At 45.9% G+C, this 20,074-nt stretch overlaps 1 protein-coding gene across 6 annotated transcripts in view; it reads right to left on the bottom strand.

Moving 5' to 3' along the window:
- Positions 1-20,074, bottom strand: part of ndrg4 (NDRG family member 4) — a 178,586-nt gene that overhangs the window by 36,637 nt on the left and 121,875 nt on the right. For all 6 annotated transcript variants that reach the window (XM_041190933.1, XM_041190936.1, XM_041190932.1 and 3 more), the window contains 5 exons: positions 13,429-13,549; positions 11,278-11,340; positions 5,011-5,071; positions 3,258-3,344; positions 1,695-1,751 (listed from right to left, as the gene is read on the bottom strand). In XM_041190933.1, the coding sequence (XP_041046867.1) occupies positions 1,695-1,751; positions 3,258-3,344; positions 5,011-5,071; positions 11,278-11,340; positions 13,429-13,549 (389 nt within the window). The remainder of the gene's footprint in view (positions 1-1,694; positions 1,752-3,257; positions 3,345-5,010; positions 5,072-11,277; positions 11,341-13,428; positions 13,550-20,074) is intronic.

The raw sequence follows: 20,074 nt of genomic DNA on the forward strand, positions 1-20,074 counted from the left end.
ATGAAAATATTGCATTTTTAACATAACTTTTTCAATGTTTAACCCAGCTGTGATTCTCTGTCTTTGAAGGCTCCAACAATGTTATTTCTTAATCTACTAATATTCTTTTTCGAACCTCTCTGATTTGAATGGAATTCTCTGATCTTCCCCCTTTCTAAAGCTGCCTCCAAACTCGACTTACTCATTCATGGCAAACAATTTATTCCTCAACGTTTCAACCCATTGTGAAGTGCAAGTCTGTCTGTCCTGACTTGAATCTAACTTCTATATCTGCAGAGGTCTCTCTCTTATCAACTGGAGAAGGTAGAAGAGACTTGGGGTCTGAAATCCTATCAAGCTACAACTATGCTAGCCTTCTGTCGAAGGTAGACAATATCCTGGAGGAAAAGTCGATGATAGCCCTGTGGAATTCTGGGCCTTCCTGTCTTGTAAGGAACTCCTCTGCCATTTCTACCACCCAAACCTTCTCTGCTTTTTCAACCTATCTCATCTTCCTGTTTCATCCTGATTACTATGGTCAATGCTCCTCTGAATTTTCTCCCTTGTTCTTTCTGATCTTCAAAGATGCAATCCAACATGCTCTGCTTCATTCCACAACTTCATTGGGTTGAAACCAAGACTCATCATATGTTGATTGTTCCCAAGATTTCTTAGCTATAGAATTCCTCACCACCCTCCCTCAATGTTCCTTCCTTACAATCTGTTGGCTTTTAAAACCCAAGCATAGAATCACCTAATCATGGCTTCTTAAATTACCTCATTTTTAATTTTTCCAAATTTGCTGTTCCTTGCACTATGAACCTTGCCTTTTTTACTTTGGTTTCTCAATTAAAAATAAACTGCCATCAAGGACCATGTTAGGAGATAGACAGATGATGCATAGAATGAAACAGGTTGTGGATTTATTTAGATGTGAAGACATGGATCTTAATTCTACTTGGTGGAAACCAAGCAAGTGGGCAGCTAAAAGTAAGCAGGTTAGTTAGCTGCTTGGTACTTGACCCTTTCCAACCGCTGGCAATCTTAACCTGTAGGATTCTGTCAGAAGATATCCTCATACATTAATGCAAATCAGGATCCTGACTATATTGTGACTAGAGTCTGAGCAGAGAAGCCACCAGATGAAGGCAGGTTGGCCACTGCTGGGAACAGCGAAGAGGACCTTCCAAGTTAAGTGGACAATCTTCCTTGTGCAGCCAGGAGGAGCAGGGTTACTCCTCCAGGGCCCATACCTGATTACCCCTCCCACCAATAGGGAGAGCCCCCTCACCACAATTTACCAATTTGACTGAGAACCTGCCTTTGATGCCTGCCTCCATGACTTCTGCCAATTTAGGTCAGACAGCTGACTTGCAGCATGTAGGTAAGATCAGGAAGTTAAAATTACTCGGGCATTAAACCTAGGCCAGCCATTGCAGTTTCCACTTGCTCTCCACACTCCCCTATTCCTGCATTGAAATCAGCCCCCTAATTTTTGTTTTCCATACTGAAATAAGTCAACATTTAAAACAATTTCTTTTAACCAAAATCAGTAACTCACTCCAAATGAGCAAAAGTTGACAAACCTGTGTTTGGGCCTTGACCTTTCAAACTGTTCCATCTTTATTGCATTAGGGTGCTGAAGCTTTTCTATTAGATTATCAGCTGACACTGCAGGGCACTAAGCCACTGCTTCTTGTGAAATATCTGCTTACCTGGCTGCAGAGATGTGATAGGACAGTGTCAGGAAGTGAACTGGTCAGACCCGAGAGCTGTCAACAAACAGACAGAGGAGCAATGAGCTTCACTCCACATTTTGCAATCTTCTTGAGGATGACATTCCCTATACCTACCCACCCATATACTACACTGTCTAAGCTAAAGCTGCAGAGAGGCCATAAATGTGAATTCCCTACTCCTCTACATTGGCCACTGAAAAGCAACTACTCATTCAGACTGGTTGAGTGCAAAGGGCCATGCAGAATTTATATATAAAACCATCTGAACCCCTCGATTGCATTCACACTCCTGGGTATAACATTCCTGGGTACCCATTATTCCATATGTAAACCAGCTGAAATCTTCATTAGATTCAAGTGTGCGACTCACTCCCGATATATCGATTATTTTATACCTTAACCATCTGAAGGCTTTGTTTAGATTCCAATTATTCTGGGAGAAACTTTCCTTCCATCACAGGGACTGCAGCAGTTCAAGAAGACAGCTCACCACCACCTTCTCAAGAGCAATAGGGGATGGGCAATAAATGCTGGCCTGGCCAGCGATGCCCACATCCCGTAAATGAATTTTAAAAAAGGTCAGAAGTGGGGATGTTCGCTGATGCTTGCACAATGTTCAGCACCATTCTCAGATACTGAAGCATATATGTCCAAATGCAGCAAGACCTGAACAATATCCAGGCTTGGGCTGACAAGTGGCAAGTAACATTCATGCCACACAAGTGCCAGGCAATGAATATTTCAAAGAGAGAATCTAACCATTGCCCCATGATATTCAATGGCATTACCATCACTGAATCCCCCACTATCAACATCCTGGGGTTACCATTGACCAGAAACTGAAATTAACTAGCCACCTAAATACTGTGGCTCCAAGAGCAGGTCAGAGGCTAGGAATCCTGAGGCAAGTAACTCACCTCTTGACTCCCCAGAGCCTGTCCACCATCTACAAGGCACAAGTCAGGAGTGTGATGGAATACTCTCCACTTGCCTGGATGAGTGCAGCTCCAACAACACTCAAAAAGCTTGACACCATCTAGGACAAGGCAGCCCACTTGACTGGCACCCCATCCACAAAAGTTCACTCCCTCCACCATCCACAAACAGTGGCAGCGGTATGTAGCATCAACAAGGTGCACTGCAGAAACTCACCAAGGGTCCTTAGGCAACACCTTCCAAACCCACAATCATTACAATCTAGAAGGACAAGGGCAGCAGATATATGGGAAGTTCCCCTCTAGGCCACTTACCACCTTTACTTGGAAATATATTGCCGTTCCTTCCCTGTAGCTGGGTTAAAATCCTGTAACTCCCTCCCTACATCACAGGGACTGCAGCAGTTCCAGAATGCAGCTAACCACATCTTGTCAAGGGCAATTAGGGATGGGCAATAAATGCTGGTCTAGCCAGCGATGCCCACATCCCATAAATGAATTTTTAAAATTTCCCCAACCCCTTCTTTCCAGCCCAACTTGGTCAATGACCAAGATGATGATTAGTTACAATACTAGTTCCAGTTCGCTGGTTGTGAGCACTGACCTTTGTTGCCGCCCAGTCAATCCAGCCCTTTCCACAGGGGTCAATATTGATGAGGACCATTCCCTCTACCATATCTGGGAAAATCAACTGAAAAAAGAGAGTTAAGTGAATCTAGCATGATGGAGAGAGGCCAGCGTGACAGGGAGAGGCCAATGTGATTGAGAGAGGCCAGCGCAACAGGGAGAGGCCAATGTGATAGAGAGAGGCCAGCGCGACTGGGAGAAGCCGGCGCGACTTGGAGAAGCCAGCGCGACAGGAAGAGGCCAGAGTGACAGGAAGAGGCCAGAGTGACAGGAAGAGGCCAGAGTGACAGGAAGAGGCCAGAGTGACAGGAAGAGGCCAGAGTGACAGGAAGAGGCCAGAGTGACAGGAAGAGGCCAGAGTGACAGGAAGAGGCCAGAGTGACAGGAAGAGGCCAGAGTGACAGGAAGAGGCCAGAGTGACAGGAAGAGGCCAGAGTGACAGGAAGAGGCCAGAGTGACAGGAAGAGGCCAGAGTGACAGGAAGAGGCCAGAGTGACAGGAAGAGGCCAGAGTGACAGGAAGAGGCCAGAGTGACAGGAAGAGGCCAGAGTGACAGGAAGAGGCCAGAGTGACAGGAAGAGGCCAGCGCAACTGGGAGAGACAAATGTGATAGAGAGAGGCCAGCGCGATTGGGAAATCCCAGCACAACGGGGAGATCCCAGCACGACGGGGAGATCGCAGCACGACGGGGAGATCGCAGCACGACGGGGAGATCCCAGCACGATGGGGAGATCCCAGCACGATGGGGAGATCCCAGCACGATGGGGAGATCCCAGCACGATGGGGAGATGCCAGCTCAATAGAAGATGCCAGCACCAGCACAACATGGAGACCCCAGTGCGACGAGTTAGTCATGAGTGAGCTCAGAGCTCGAGAGCTAAGAACAAAATTAGCAGCAATACAAATGAACAACTTAATGCATTTGCCTGAATCTCCTTTGTCTGCTATTTAAAAAAGGGGTTAATCGATTTAAAATAAACCAACTGTGATTGGTACCATGTAGCATGATTTTCAACTGGTACATTACAGGATAGAAGGGTGGCTATATAATTCAGCAGGCTGACCTGCCATGCTTTGGTTAAGGGGTATAAAAGACAATTTAACAAGCAGAATGTGACAAAAATGACCAGTGAGCCAGTCAGTATCCGAGTGAGAAAGCTTACTGGCTCAGGTGAGGAAGCGCACCCTCACCAGAACTCTAACCCATAACTAGAACAAACTGAAGAACTTCTCCAACTCCATAAACTCAACATGTTACACACAGACTGACAGTTCTAGGAATGAGTTATAAACACGATAACACACAGCTGGGAGTGTGTGACACACAGGATAACATAGGGCTGTAAGAGTGTCAAGCACAGGCTAGAACAGGCTAGTTGGTAGTGCATCGCTACAGGATAAACAGAGTTAACAGTGACCTATCCTCTTCAAATAGGGTGTCATCCCTCCTCTTGATGTGTCTGTTGTTGAATATGATATCCTGTACTCAACACTGCAGACCAGAAACGGCACAGGTTCAATCCTCAATTTCAACCAAACTCATTAATCCTAATCAGGGCAGTGGTATTCAATCTTTAATTGGCTGCAGGAAATGTGGCAGTGGGGTGGGTTTGGGAAATGGGGATGGGGAGGGGTGGAACAAATAAAACAATAATAATTTAACTTTAAGTGAATTTTACAAATTCCTGAAGCCCGTCACTCCAGCTGCAAAGCAGTGCTTAGACACTCACAGCAAATTTGGCGAGGATATAGGCTCCAGCTCCCACTCCGATCCCAACAACACTTTTAAATCTACAGGGAAATAAGATGACATGTTAAAGTTCAAATAAATCATGTGAAACATCTGGACAACTTGGTCTGCCTGTCTGTATACATCCAAGATTGAATGTGGGATGACCAGGCCACCACCTAGCGTAGCAGACACACATCCTCTGGGTTGCACATCATGAGGGCATGTATTCAAGTGGACCTCCCATCATGCTGGCATGCATCCAACCAAGCCTGTGCACCATGTGTGTCTGTACCCAATCCAGTGTAACCATTAGGGGTGGACCCATACTGGACTTGTCCATCACACCAGCCTCAAACAAGCACCTTTGACAAGTGAAAACATGTTATCCTCTTCCCTTCACTTCACCTCTCCCCTCATTCCATCCAATTTCACCCTAGCAATTTTCCATCTGTGCCACTCCTACCCAAGGATATGATTCCGGTCACTGTGGGTGGGAATTCTTGAACTGGCAGCAATTCCCACCATGATATGCATGTCTAGAAACACGACCATTAACAGCAAAATTACAGTGGGATGGGCTCCGAGGGGAGGCAGCCTGGACCATGCTGGGACTATATAAAACATTATTTAGGCCACAACATGAGTACAATGTACAGTTCTGGTCACCTCATTACAAGAAAGGATGTAACTGTACAAGACAGGGTATGGAGGAGATTTACGAGGATATTGCCAGGACTGGAAAATTGCAGCTACGAGGAAAGATTGAATAGGCTGGGTTGTTCTTCTTGGAACAGAGGAGGCCAAGGGGAGGTTTGATTGAAATGTACAAAATTGTGAGGAGCCTGGATAGAGTTGATGGGAAGGGCCTATTTATTTTAGCAGAGAGGTCAGCAATTAGGGAGGATAGATTTAAAATGATTGGGAGAAGGATTAGAGGAGAGATGAGGAAAAAAAAATCACCAAGAGGGTTGTAGGGGTCTGGAACACTCTGCCTGAAAGGGCAGAGAAGGCAGAAAATCTCAACTCATTTACAAGGTGTCTGGATATGTACCTGAAGTACCATAAACCTGCAGGGCTACAGACCAAATGCTGGAAAGTGGGATTAGGCTGGATGGCTTGTTTTTCAGCTGATGCAGACTCGATGGGCCAAGTGGCCTCTTTCTATGCCATAAACTTTCTATGATTCTACATCAGCAAACATATGTTTCTTAAAATGTTTGAAACCCTGAAGCTTGGGACCTATGCTGACTGATACAATGGGATAATACTGACCTAGGCTGTGAACTCAAATTTAGCTTGCTGAATTCAGTCAGGCTAGATTTTAGTTCATAACCTCGAGATGATAGGACCCAAGCCCTATCTGGGGAACTGCATTCAAATTTTGGCATTGCACATCAGGAAAGATAAATTTGTCTTGGAGTGGCTACAGTGCAAATTCGTGAAAACTACACGAGGGTTTAAAGGGGTAAATGATAATAGATTGCATCAATATGGCCTGTATTCCCTTCAATGGTGATCTAACTGAGTTATTTAAAATGACATAAGGGTTCAATAAGGCAGATAAGAGAAACGGTTTCCTTTGGTAGGGGAAATCGGATTAGAGAGCATAATCTGAAAATTAGGGCCAGGTCATTTAGGTGTAAAATTAGGAAGCACTTTTTCTCAAAAAAGGTGGTGGAAATCCAGCACTCACCTAAAAGACTGAATTCCAGGACAATTGAAGCTTTCAGGACACAGCTTCTCCCTCCAGGATATTCATTCACTCGTGAACTTGGTCTGCTCCCCTGCTCCACTAGCACTTTCTCCTAGTTTTGAGCACCTTGTTCCAACCCCCACCTACGGCACCTCTCCATGCCCACACAAAAGATGCAACACCTGCCCCTTCACTTCCTCTCTCCTCACCGTCCAAGGGCCCAAACATTCCTTTCAAGTGAAGCAGCATTTCACTTGCATTTCCCCCAACTTAGTTTACTGCATTCGTTGCTCCCAATGCAGTCTCCTCTACATTGGAGAGACCAAACGCAGACTGGGCAACCACTTTGCAGAACACCTTCGGTCTGTCCGCAAGAATGACCCAAACCTCCCTGTCGCTTGCCATTTTAACCCTCGACCCTGCTCTCTTGCCCACATGTCTGTCCTTGGCTTGCTGCATTGTTCCAGTGAAGCTCAACGCAAACTGGAGGAACAGCACCTCATCTTCCGTCTAGGCACTTTACAGCCTTCTGGAATGAATATTGAATTCAACAACTTTAGATCTTGAACTCCCTCCTCCATCCCCACCTCCTTTCCGTTTCTTCCCCCTCCCTTTTGTTTTTTCCAATAATTTATATAGATTTTTCTTTTCCCACCTATTTCCATTATTTTTAAATCTATATCTTTTAAGCCCTTTTAGTCTTATTTCACCCCACCCCCCCACTAGAGCTGTACCTTGCGTGTCCTGCCATCCATTCTTAATTAGCACATTCTTTTAGATAATATCACCACCTTCTTTGTCTGTGACATCTTTTGATTATCTGCTCCTATCACTGCTTGCTTGTCCCTACAACCATCCCCCACTTCTCTCCCCCCCACCACCTCCCCCCCCCCACACCCCCACCTCCACCCGCCCCCCACCTCCCACCCCCACCCCCCCACCTCCCAAACCACCCCCCCAACCTTAAACCAGCTTATATTTCACCCTCTCCTATTTTTACTCAGTTCTGTTGAAGGATCATGAGGACTTGAAACGTCAACTTTGTGCTTCTCCGCCGATGCTGCCAGACCTGCTGAGTTTTTCCAGGTAATTCTGTTTTCATTTTCTTCATCCTTCATGCCTCTCAGTTAAAACCTTGTCCTCTATTACCCACCCAAGTGTCATAAAAATTTCTCACCGAGACACCTTCATTGCTGTTCTCCCTAGGCCTCTGCACTGAACAGCTTCTCATCATTGGTGATTTCAACCTCCACTTCAATTTATCATGTTCAATCTTGAGTTCACTACCATCCTATTCTCACTTAAGCTCTCTCGTCATAAAAATTCCCCAATCAATATTCACAACCTTCCCCTTGATCATGTGCTGGCCTCACTAATCCCATCATTTTAATTAAAAATGAGACCACCTTTGATCACTTCTAGTATCACCCTCCTTTCACAACCCCCTTCTGCCTCCCAAACCTGCTTCCTTCTGTGTCCGCCCCTGGAAACAACTCTCTCCCAATTCACTTACAACAGCAGTTTCAAGGTCCCAACTATCTAGTCTTTGATCTTCTATTCACCATGACATTTCTGCAGCTACCAATCTGCTCAACCACATTCTTACCTCCACTTTTGATGCTCTGTCACTATTAAACCATTACACTCTCTCTCTCTCATTGTGGCCATTTCTTCTGTTACAGCCCTTATCTCCAGTTCTTTAAGTCCAAGGAACACTGTCCTGAACAGATATGGTGGGCAAATGATGTAAGCTATCACCAGCAGATCTGGTTGGGCAACATAAATCAGCTACCAGGTCCTGCTCTGCTCTGTTAAAATTGCTCATTATTCCAGGATCACCCTGGAATGTAAAGCTAACCCCAGGTTTCTTTTCTCTATTGCAGTCCGTCTTCTTAATCCCTTTTGCCCTGTTTCATCCACCCTCACTTCCAACAACATGCAAGGAGTTCCAGGGCTTCTTTGACATTAAGATTGAGCTCACCTGATCAGCTACCTCCGCTGCTTTCCCTACCCTACCGAGCCAAACTAAAGTTCCCCAATGCCCTAGCCCTAAACTTGCATCTCTCTAATTTCTCTTCTGTCTTTCCTCCTGGCCTCACTAAATTCACCTTGTCACCTTCTGCTCCCTCAGCCCTATTCCCACTAAAATTCTGACCATGCAACTTCCTTTCCTGGCTTCCATGTTAGCTGATATTCGTAATAGTTCATGTCCTCAAGTATTCTCCCACTCTCAAAATCTGCCATCATCACTGTTCTCCTTTAAAAAAAAACCTTTAATCCCTCTGTCCTTGCAAATTTCCGGCAATATCTCCAACCTCCTTTTACTCTTCAAAGTCCTTTAACATGTTGTTACCTCCCAAATCCATGCCCAACTTTCCTGGAACTCCTCGCCTGGTTCCATTCTTATCTATCAAGCCATAACCAGCGAATTACCTGCAGTGATTTCTCTTCACGCTCCCATGCCATTACCTCTGGTATCCCCTAAGAATCTAAACTTGACCCTCATCCATTTCTCATCTGCATGCTGCCCTTCAATGACATCATTCAAAAACACAGCATTAGTTTCCACATGGTATGCTGGCGACATCCAGCTCTACCTCACCACCAACTCTCTTGATTCCTCCAATTTCTCTAAACTTTCAGACTGATTGTCTAACATCCAGTACTGGAGAAGCCGTAGTCTTCAGTCCTTACCACAAACTTCATTCCCCAGCTACTGACTCCCTACTTCTTCCTGTCTGAAGCTGAATGAGAGGTTTGTATATTGGTGTCAGATTTGTCCCAAGGCGAGTTTCTGACAACATTCCTTGCCATCACAAAGACCATCTACTATCATCTCTGTAACATAGCCTAATGCCATCCCTGCCTCAGCTCATCTGCTGTTGAAGCTCTCTGGCCTTGCACCTTCACTATCTCTGTGATCCCCTCCACCCTTATAACCCTCTGAGACAGTTCCCTAATTCTGACCTCTTGTGCATTCCCAATTTTATTTGATCCATCACTGGCAACTGTACCTTCAGATACTAAGGCCCTAAACTTTGGAATTTCCTCCCTAAACTCCCCTGCCTTTTTTTCCTTTAATATACTCCTTAAAACCTAATTCATTGACCAAGCTTTTAGTCACCTGCCCCAATACTTCTTTTGTGAGTCAGTGATATACTTTGTTTGATAACATTGCCATCAAATGTCCTGTCATGTTTCACTGCATTAAAGGCATTATTTAAATACAAGTCATTGTTGGTGGTGGTGCTGGTGCTGGTGAGATCATAGATTTAATTATCAAGATAATTTTAGCTTTTTAATGCTTTACTTTTCAAGAGGATGTGACACAAATGGTGCCATAATAACTGTATTAAACTATTTTACTTCAGAATAGTCAAGGTATATGGAGCAAAGGAAGTAAACAGAGTTGAGGTACAAATCAGCTGTGATCAAATAGGACAATGAAACAGGCTCAAGAGACTAAATTACCCCCCTATTCCTGATCCTATTTTCTATGAAAGGGTCCTATGTGAAATACCCTTTCGTAAGACTTTGAGAATAAGCCACACACAATTTCCACTGGAAAACAATTCAATACAAAATAGCCATTACGGAAGTGATGACAGAGCATGAATTGCTTAAGGACGGAGTCTCTTTGCATTCAGTTCCTAATCTGTGCAAGTGGGTCAAGAGTTGTGCAAAGGGGAGGAACATCAAATTATTATTGGGAACCCTGGCACCTCTTGATTCCAGTGGGATGTGTTTTCACATCCTGCCTGCCATTTTGGAGACTTAAGAAGCCGCTTAGCACTGGAAAAAGTGGCACTTACATGGCCCTGTTTCTTGGCCATAGTGTTTACTTAAGAAACTGGGTGCTTAGCAACATATAGGGAGGATTTGTAACTGCCAAAAACAGGCAGTTCTGAGTCGGGTGGGAAGTTAAAATGTCAAAAATCTAAATCCTAACCTTAGTCCAGCCACTTCCAGTTTTGCGGTTGCAACAAACGTGCTCACAGGAGGCAGGTTGGCAACTTAAATATTATAATGAGGCAGTATGACTCATATTTATCTACCATATTAAAATTTAGTCCTGGCTGGCTGAGTTTTATAAGCCTCAAGAACCCCAGCGGCTAAAAGGAAGTGAGTACTGCTGCATCCAGGTGGTAAGAGTCTTTCCATTTACCTGCTAGGTCCAGTTTACTTCTTCACCAACAGCCGCAATAGGATAACACCACACCCCCCAAACCAACCCCAGCCTTCTGTCTGCCTTCAACGTATGATCTCCCCCACTTAGGTCCTCTTGATCTTCTCTGACACCGGTCTTCCTGATGTTGCCTTGTAGTTCCATACTCAGACAACCCTCGCTCTGGCCTCCCCAATTTTTCCTGGCTCTGAATTCTAATTTTCCTCCCCCAACCCCATTCTTTCAGGTTTCCCGATCTCAAAACAGACCCCCCACAACTCGCCACCATCTCCATATCCAGCCTGTAGTATTAATTATAACACTAGAACATAAGAAATAGGAACATTAGATATTCGATGCTTAGCATATAGTGTTCATTAGGAGACAGTTAACATAGGACAACTCACCCAAAGTGCTGAACTACACTTGGCAACATGGCAGCCAACTGGTCCATGGTCGGGAACTGGTACCTGAGCAAAGGACCCAGCACATAAAAGCAGTTAGTGAGGGAGAGACCCTTTCTTATATGATATGGCATAAGAAGGTTGAGATGGAGGCAATATAATCAACAACAGTGTATCACAAAGATGACAGATATTGGGAGACAAAAAGTTAAAGACATGGGGATGTGGGTAGGGATAGAATTTTTGCAAGAATTCTCCTGATCTCCTGCCATAACTGGCAGAAACCCTGGAGGAAAAGCATCAGTGCTATTTCACCAGGTTATATAGTGATCTTCTGCCAAAGTTACTGTGGGACATTGACATAACCCCACCCCACAGAAATCCTACTGTATGATACTGGGCATCACACATTTCCAACAGCATATTGCAAGGCTCAAAAACCATAGTTCACTAACCCTTGTGACCTCTCGTACAGAGTACCAAGCAATGGCAAATGGGAAAGTGTGTCACATATAGGCAACAGAGGCAATGCTTGAATAGGTAAATGGAGTTGCAGTTGATACAGGCACTCAATTTACAATCTATTGCGCATAGAAAGTGACAGTCATTGAATAACTACAAATTGGTGTTCTAATCAAAAGCCTTATATGTAGAATAATGGGGGACCATTTTTATATTATTTATTAACATTATAGGCTGCAACCTAATCAAAGGGTTCAAACAGTTTATATATGTAAAATAATATATATCCAGGAGAATAATGTTCTCAGCAGATGCCATGGCAACACCATCATTTCTGAGTTACCCTCCAAGTTACACATCATCCTGATGTGTTCATATATCCTTATTCCTTCATCAATGCTGGGTCAAAATCCTGGAACTCCTCACCTAACATCATTGTGGGAGGGCTTTCGCCACAGGAACTGTTCAAGAAGGCCTACCACTGCCTTCACAAGGGTAATCAGATATGGATAATAAATAAAAAACAAAAACAGAATTACCTGGAAAAACTCAGCAGGTCTGGCAGCATCGGCGGAGAAGAAAAGAGTTGACGTTTCGAGTCCTCATGACCCTTCAACAGAACTAGGTGAATCCAAGGAGAGGGGTGAAATATAAGCTGGTTTAAGGTGGGGGGTTGGGTGGGGGGAGAGAAGTGGAGAGGGGGTGTGGTTGTAGGGACAAGCAAGCAGGCTTGGATAATAAATGCCAGGTCTTGCCCATGACACCCGAAGAATTAATATACATAAAGGATTTTAGGGTGGGTTACAAGCTGGTATCAAATTGAGGGGTTCAGATGGCAGACATGTGGAATAATGGGGTACCTTGGAGGAAGTTACTGGCTGGAATCTAACTGAATGGCATGGATGATATAAAACCTGGACAGAGATGTTTGGGCTGTTTTGAACTGTGACCGGACTCCAACTATTATATTGGGCAGGATTTTACATTCATCAAGCGTGAACCTGACCCGATCGGGTGTAAAATCAGGTGCAATGACGTAGGGCGAGTGTCCCAGCGTCATCATGCACTTTCGCAATCTTTTGGTCGGCGAGCCACCGACAACTAAGAGGCCTATTAAATTCTTTAAGCAATTAATTCATTTGTATTTTTTGCTGCCCATCCAACCTTACGATTAGTGGGCAGGCAAATAGGCCAGGCAGCCTTTGTATTTTTAACAAAACCTCATCCACGGGCTGGATGAGGTTTTCAACGGTAAATAAAAATCCATTAAATATTTTTCACCATCTTTTTAAACATGTGCCTCTTCATGTGACTGACTCACATGTAGAGACATGTTTATATCATCTTTAAAATCTTTATTTTCGTTTCTCCAATTCTTCAGTTCCCTGAGGCAGTTCTGTGCCCTCAGGGAGCTTTCAGCATGCGCTCCCCTATGCATGCGCAGACGTCCATGCTCGCCCTCCTCCTGCCCCCACCCCGGCAGCGCTGAGCATCTCAGTGCGCATTTCACGCTGGCTGGCCGTTAATTGGCCAGCCAGCGTGAAATTGCAGTCAGAGGCTGATCGTGGGTGGCGGGCTGTTTCCCGGCCACTCCCGGCCCGCCCAACGAACAGAAAATCCTGGCCATATTATGGGACTGAATAAGGAATTTTAAGCTAACGTGGATCGATATGACAGGTCAGTGAGACTCACCCTGAAGGGAACTGTGAGGCGTTTGTCTGCTGGCCTGGAGCATCCACATGGCACACTACAAAGTGCTTGGTGATTTCCTGCATGTCCTCAAAGTTGAAGAATGTATTGAAGCAGAGTTTATCTGAAAATTAGAAGTCAGTGGTGGTTTTACCATTGGCAGTTCCAGAATGTACCAGAAGATTGAAAGCAGCACTTGGTCAGTAATACTGGACCAGACGAAACAAGACCAGTACAATCAATAACTTCATCCTTATTTTCATACAACTGCAGCTCTCGCTATACCACAGAAAGTAGGTGGAAGCCCAACAATTCACCTCTCCCACAACTGCATTTAATTCCAAAGTTCTCCAATGTTTCAGTTGGTAAATCAAACTTTGGGTGTTTTGTGGCTCAATGTGGTAGTGTCCTTGTCTCAGAGTCAAAAGGTTCAAGTCACAAGAACACAATACAAGAAATAGGAGCAGGATTGGACCATTTGGCCCTACAAGTCTGCTCCATCATTCAATACGAACATGGCTGATCTTGGACTTCAACTCCACTTCCCTGCCAGTTCCCCAAATCCCTTAATTCCCTGAGAGATCAAAAATCTGTCTATCCCAGCCTTAAGTGTAGTCAATGATGGAGCATCCACAACTCTCCCGGGCAGAGAATTCCAAAGGTTCAAAACCCTTTGAGTGAAATATTTCTCCTCATCTCAGTCCTAAATGATTTGGCCCCTTTATCCTGAGACTGTGCTCCCAGTGCTAAGCGGTTTCTTAAGTCTCCAAAATTGCAGGCAGCAAACGCACAAACACATCTGACCGGAATCAAGGGTTGTGGGCTTCTGAGTCATAATTCTCCCATTTGATGTTCCTCCCCTTTACCCAACTCCTGGCCCACTTGATGTTGCACAGATTAGTAACTGAATGCAGAGGCTCCATCCTTCAGCAATTCTTGCTCTGTCGTCACTTCCGTAATGGCCATTTTATATTGAATCGTTTTCCACTGGGAATTGGATTAAATGCAGAAGTTACTATTTCTGTGTGTTGCTCATTCTCAAAGTCTTACAATAGGGTATTTCACATAGGACCCTTTCATAGAAAATAGGATCAGGAATAGGTAATTTAGTCTCTTGAGCCTGTTTCATTGTCCTATTTGATCACGGCTGATTTGTACCACAACTCTATTTACTTCCTTTGCTCCATATACCTTGACTATTCTGAAGTAAAATAAAATAGTTTAATACAGTTATTATGGCACCATTTGTGTCACATCCTCTTGAAAAGTAAAGCATTAAAAAGCTAAAATTATCTTGATAATTAAATCTATGATCTCACCAGCACCACCACCAACAATGACTTGTATTTATATAATGCCTTTAATGCAATGAAACATGACAGGACGCTTGATGGCAATGTTATCAAACAAAGTATAATACTGAGTTACCTGGAAAAACTCAGCAGGTCTGGCAGCATCGGCGGAGAAGAAAAGAGTTGACGTTTCGAGTCCTCATGACCCTTCGACAGAACTGATCAGTGAAGGGTCATGAGGACTCGAAACGTCAACTCTTTTCTTCTCCGCCGATGCTGCAAGACCTGCTGAGTTTTTCCAGGTAATTCTGTTTTTGTTTTGGATTTCCAGCATCCGCAGTTTTTTGTTTTTATTTTTTTGTTTTTATATCTTTTTGTTTTTATCTAAAGTATAATACTGACTCACCAGCACCACCAACAACAGTTTGTATTTATATAATGCCTTTAATGTAGTAAAACATGACAAGATGCTTGACGTCAACATTATCAAACAAAATTTATCACTGACCCACAAAGGAAATATTGGGACAGATGACCAAAAGTTTGGTCAATGAATTATGTTTTAAGGGGCACATCAGAGAGAGAGAGAGAGAGAGAGGGTGTATGTGAGTGAGTGTGTGTGTGTGTATGTGTGTGTGAAAGTGAGTGTGTGTCTGTGTGAAGGTGAGTGAGTGAGTGTGTGAGAGAGAGAGCGAGAGATAGAGAGAGTTTTTGTGTGTGTGTGTGTGTGTGGGTGTGTGTGTGTGTGTGTGTGTGAGAGAGAGAGAGAGTGAGTGAGAAAAAGTGTGTGAGCGTGTGAGAGAGTGTGAGTGAGTTTGAGTGTGTGTGTGTGCAGGGGTGAAAGTAATTTAAATTTCTTACATGTGTGGTCATGTCGCAACCCCCCCTCCCACCTTCACTCCTAGACACTTAAGTTCATGGATCCTTTTGCATGGTAGGGAGGAATTGTGAATAATGATAGAACCGTCACTATTACTTTTGGGATTGTGTGGGGAACAATTTTTTTTAAGTCAAACAAAATGTTAGGACACATCGTAAGAGCAGTGCATCTAAATATAGGTCTGATGAGGTTCTAGAATGCATTCCACGGATCCATGTAGTTTTGGATGCAGGTTTGATCATGTGAGCACATGATTCAGTAGTTGCAATATTAAAATATACAGAAAAAGCTGCGCTCACAAAATGTCTTCACGGTAAGTAAGAGCCGACACTGAAGCTAATGAATGTAAGGTTTAGCAAGTAAATCTACTATATGCAAGTAGATATTGCAAATACGGTGCGGACTAATTGCACATGGACGCTTCGAATCATTCATCAGAAATTGCTGCCTCCAATATAGTCTCAAATGAATTGATCAATTACGCATGGAAATCCTACCGGATGGAGGATGTAAAGATTTGAATGATGTTCCTCTCTCCAATATTTCAAAGCAGGCATCAGCTAATCAAAGGAAATGGGTTATAGCCTCAGTTAAAGGTGTGGAGAGTAGGATCCCAAAGGAAAGAAATTAAAGTTCCTCCGTCATTACCACGGCCAATAATTTTAATCCTTTGAATAAATGAGGATTTTCTCCCCGTGCTAGTGAGCGGAAGAATTTCACGCAGGTATTTTAATCCTTGAGCTGCAATTATTTCACAGTACAAAGGAGCATCAGATGGAAGTATCTTGGGTAGATTTTCATCTGTACCACAAAGGTGGGAATTACTGCAGGGAGGAAAATCAGTCAGGGAAATAAATGATGTAAGTGATGATGAAGGGTCAAGTGGTCTTTAACTGGCCTTGGGTTATGAGCTCTTATATTATGGCTACAGGAGCAACACAGCAAGGAGCAATATTAACTCACACACATTATATGTGTACTGATTGCTTCGCAACTTTCTTAGCAGCACACCATACAGGACCATACCAGCTTAATATCACCTGTGTGTGTAAGTGAGAAAGAGTGAGTGAATGTGCATGTGTGAGAGAGTGTGAACGAATGAGTGTGTGAGAAAGAGTGAGTGCGAGTGAGTGCATGTGTGATAGTGTGAGACAGAGGGAGAGAGTGAGTGTGTTTGAGAGAGAGGGAGAATGAGTGTGTCTGTGTGTATGGGAGAGAGTGATTGAGTGATTGTGTGAGAGAGAGTGAATGAGTGCATGTGAGAGAGAGAGAAAGAGAGAGAGTTTGTGTGTGAGAGAGGGTGAGAGAGAGTGTGAGTGTGAGACAGAGTGAATGAGTAAGAGTGAGTGAGTGTGTGACAGAGAGAGTGAGTGCATCTGTGTGTGAGGGGTGTGAGTGCATGTGTGAGAAAGAGTGAGTGCATATGTGAGGGTGTGAGTGAGACAGTGAATGACTGAGTGTGGGTGTGAGAGGATGAGTGAATGTGTGTGTGATAGTGAGTGATTGTGTGTGAGAGAGTGAGTGCATGTGAGTCAGTGAGCATGTGTGCGTGAGAGTGAGTGTGTGAGTGAGTGTGAGTAAGTGTGTGAGTGAGAGAGAGTGTGTATGTGAGAGTGACAGAGTGTATGCGTGAGAGACTAAGTAAGCATGTGTGTGAATGAGTGAGTAAGTGTGTGTGTGACAGAGTGGGTGAGTGAGAGATAGGGAGTGTGCGTGTGTGAGAGAGTGAGTGCAGGTGTGAGAGAGAGTGAGAGCATGTGTATGAGAGTGAGTGCATGTCAGAGAGAATGAGTGTGTGTGTGTGTGTGTGTGTGTGTGTGTGTGTGTGTGTGTGTGTGTGAGAGAGAGAGAGAGAGAGAGAGAGAGTGTATGTCTGTAGACGTGCTTGTGTGCGAGAGAGTGTGAGCAAGTATGTGTGTGTGAGCATGAGCGAGTGAGAGTAAGTCTGGGTGTGAGAGCGAGTGAGTGTGTGAGAGACAGAGTGCATGTGAGAGTCAGTGAGCACGCGTGTGTGTGTGAGAGAGAGAGAGAGAGAGAGAGAGTGTGTGAGAGTGTGTGTGTCAGACAGTGAGTGACTGTGTGGGAGAGTGAGTGAGTGACTGCATGTATCTGAGAGAGTGAGTGAGTGTGTGAGAGAGTGAGTGAGTGTGAGAGAGTGAGTGAGTGTAAATGAGTGAGCGATTGAGCGTATGAGTGTGAGAGAGTGTGTGTGTGACAGTGAGTGACTGTGTGTGGGAGAGTGAATGAGTGATTGCATGTATCTGAGAGTGAGTGTGTGAGAGAGTGAGCGAGTGAGTGTGAGAGAGTGAGTGTGTGTGTGAGAAAGAGTAACTGAGTGAGTCTGGGTGTGAGAGTGAGTGTGCGTGTGTGAGAGACTAAGTGAGTGAGTGTGTGTGTCTGAGTGACTGAGTGAGTGTGAGAGTGTGAATGGGTGAGCGTGTGTGTGTGAGAGTGTGTGCGTGAGAATGAGGGAGTGTGTGTGAGAGAGTGTGTGTGAGAGAGTGAGTGTGTGTGAGAGAGAGTGTGTGTATGAGAGAGGGTGTGTCGGTATGTATGTGAGTGTGTACGTGAGTGAGTGTGTGCACGAGTGTGCATGAGAGAGTGTGAGTGAGTGTATGTGAGAGAGTGAGTGAGTGTGTGTATGAGAATGAGTGAGTGTGAGAGATTGAATGAGTGAGCATGTGTGAGAGTGAATGTGTGAGAGAGTGAGCATGTGAGTGAGTAAGTGTGAGTAGTGAGTGAGTGTGAGAGAGTGAGTCTGCATGAGTGAGTGCGTGAGTGAGCGCACGCTTATGTGTGTGATGAAGTGCGTGAGTGTGACAGAGAGAGAGAGAGAGAGAGAGTGTGTGAGAGAGTGTGACCGTGTGAGAGAATGAGTGTGTGTGAGAGTGCATGTGAGAGAGAGACAGGGAGAGTGTGAGTGTAACAGAGATAGTGAGTGCATGAGAGAAAGTGAGTGCATGTGTGAGAATGAGTGAGCCTGTGTGAGAGAGTGTGTATGTGAGAGTCAATAAGTGTGTGTGTGAGAGAGGGTGAATGAGTGCATGCGTTAGAGAGTGAGTAAGTGTGTGTGAGAGAGAAAAGAGTGAGTGAATGAGTGAGGGCATGCGAGAGTGTGTGAGAGTGAGTGTGTGAGTGAATGTGAGAGAGGGTGAGTGAATTTGTGTATGTGTGAGTGAGAGTGTGTGACAGAGAATGAATGAGTGTGCCAGTGTGTGTATTTGGGAATGAGAGGGCGCGCGTGCGAGAGAGAGAGAGAGAGGGCGCGCGTGCGAGAGAGAGAGAGAGAGGGCGCGCGTGCGAGAGAGAGAGAGAGAGGGCGCGCGTGCGAGAGAGAGAGAGAGAGGGCGCGCGTGCGAGAGAGAGAGAGAGAGGGCGCGCGTGCGAGAGAGAGAGAGAGAGGGCGCGCGTGCGAGAGAGCGCGCGAGAGAGGGCGCGCGTGCGAGAGAGCGCGCGAGAGAGGGCGCGCGAGAGAGGGCGCGCGAGAGAGGGCGCGCGAGAGAGGGCGCGCGAGAGAGGGCGCGCGAGAGAGGGCGCGCGAGAGAGGGCGCGCGAGAGAGGGCGCGCGAGAGAGGGCGCGCGAGAGAGGGCGCGCGAGAGAGGGCGCGCGAGAGAGGGCGCGCGAGAGAGGGCGCGCGAGAGAGGGCGAGAGAGAGAGGGCGAGAGAGAGAGGGCGCGCGCGCGAGAGGGCGCGCGCGCGAGAGGGCGCGCGCGCGAGAGGGCGCGCGCGCGAGAGGGCGCGCGCGCGAGAGGGCGCGCGCGCGAGAGGGCGCGCGAGAGAGGGCGCGCGAGAGAGGGCGCGCGAGAGAGGGCGCGCGAGAGAGGGCGCGCGAGAGAGGGCGCGCGAGAGAGGGCGCGCGAGAGAGGGCGCGCGAGAGAGGGCGCGCGAGAGAGGGCGCGCGAGAGAGGGCGCGCGAGAGAGGGCGCGCGAGCGTGTGCGCGTGTGTGTGAGAGTGTGTGAGAGAGAGAGTGTGTGAGAGAGAGAGAGAGTGTGTGTGACAGTATGTGTGCATGACGGTGAGTGTGTGTGTGTGAGTGAGACAGTGTGAGTGAGAGAGTGCGTGTGTGTCAGTGAGTGAGTGCGTGTGTGTCAGTGAGTGAGTGCGTGTGTGTCAGTGAGTGAGTGCGTGTGTGTCAGTGAGTGAGTGCGTGTGTGTCAGTGAGTGAGTGCGTGTGTGTCAGTGAGTGAGTGCGTGTGTGCGAGAGAAAGTGTGTCCGTATGTGGGAGGGAGAGTGTCCGTATGTGGGAGGGAGAGTGTCCGTATGTGGGAGGGAGAGTGTCCGTATGTGGGAGGGAGAGTGTCCGTATGTGGGAGGGAGAGTGTCCGTATGTGGGAGGGAGAGTGTCCGTATGTGGGAGGGAGAGTGTCCGTATGTGGGAGGGAGAGTGTGTGTATGTGGGAGGGAGAGTGTGTGTATGTGGGAGGGAGAGTGTGTGTATGTGGGAGGGAGAGTGTGTGTATGTGGGAGGGAGAGT

The sequence above is a fragment of the Carcharodon carcharias genome, chromosome 7, assembly GCF_017639515.1.
Source record: "Carcharodon carcharias isolate sCarCar2 chromosome 7, sCarCar2.pri, whole genome shotgun sequence".
NCBI lineage: Eukaryota > Metazoa > Chordata > Chondrichthyes > Lamniformes > Lamnidae > Carcharodon > Carcharodon carcharias.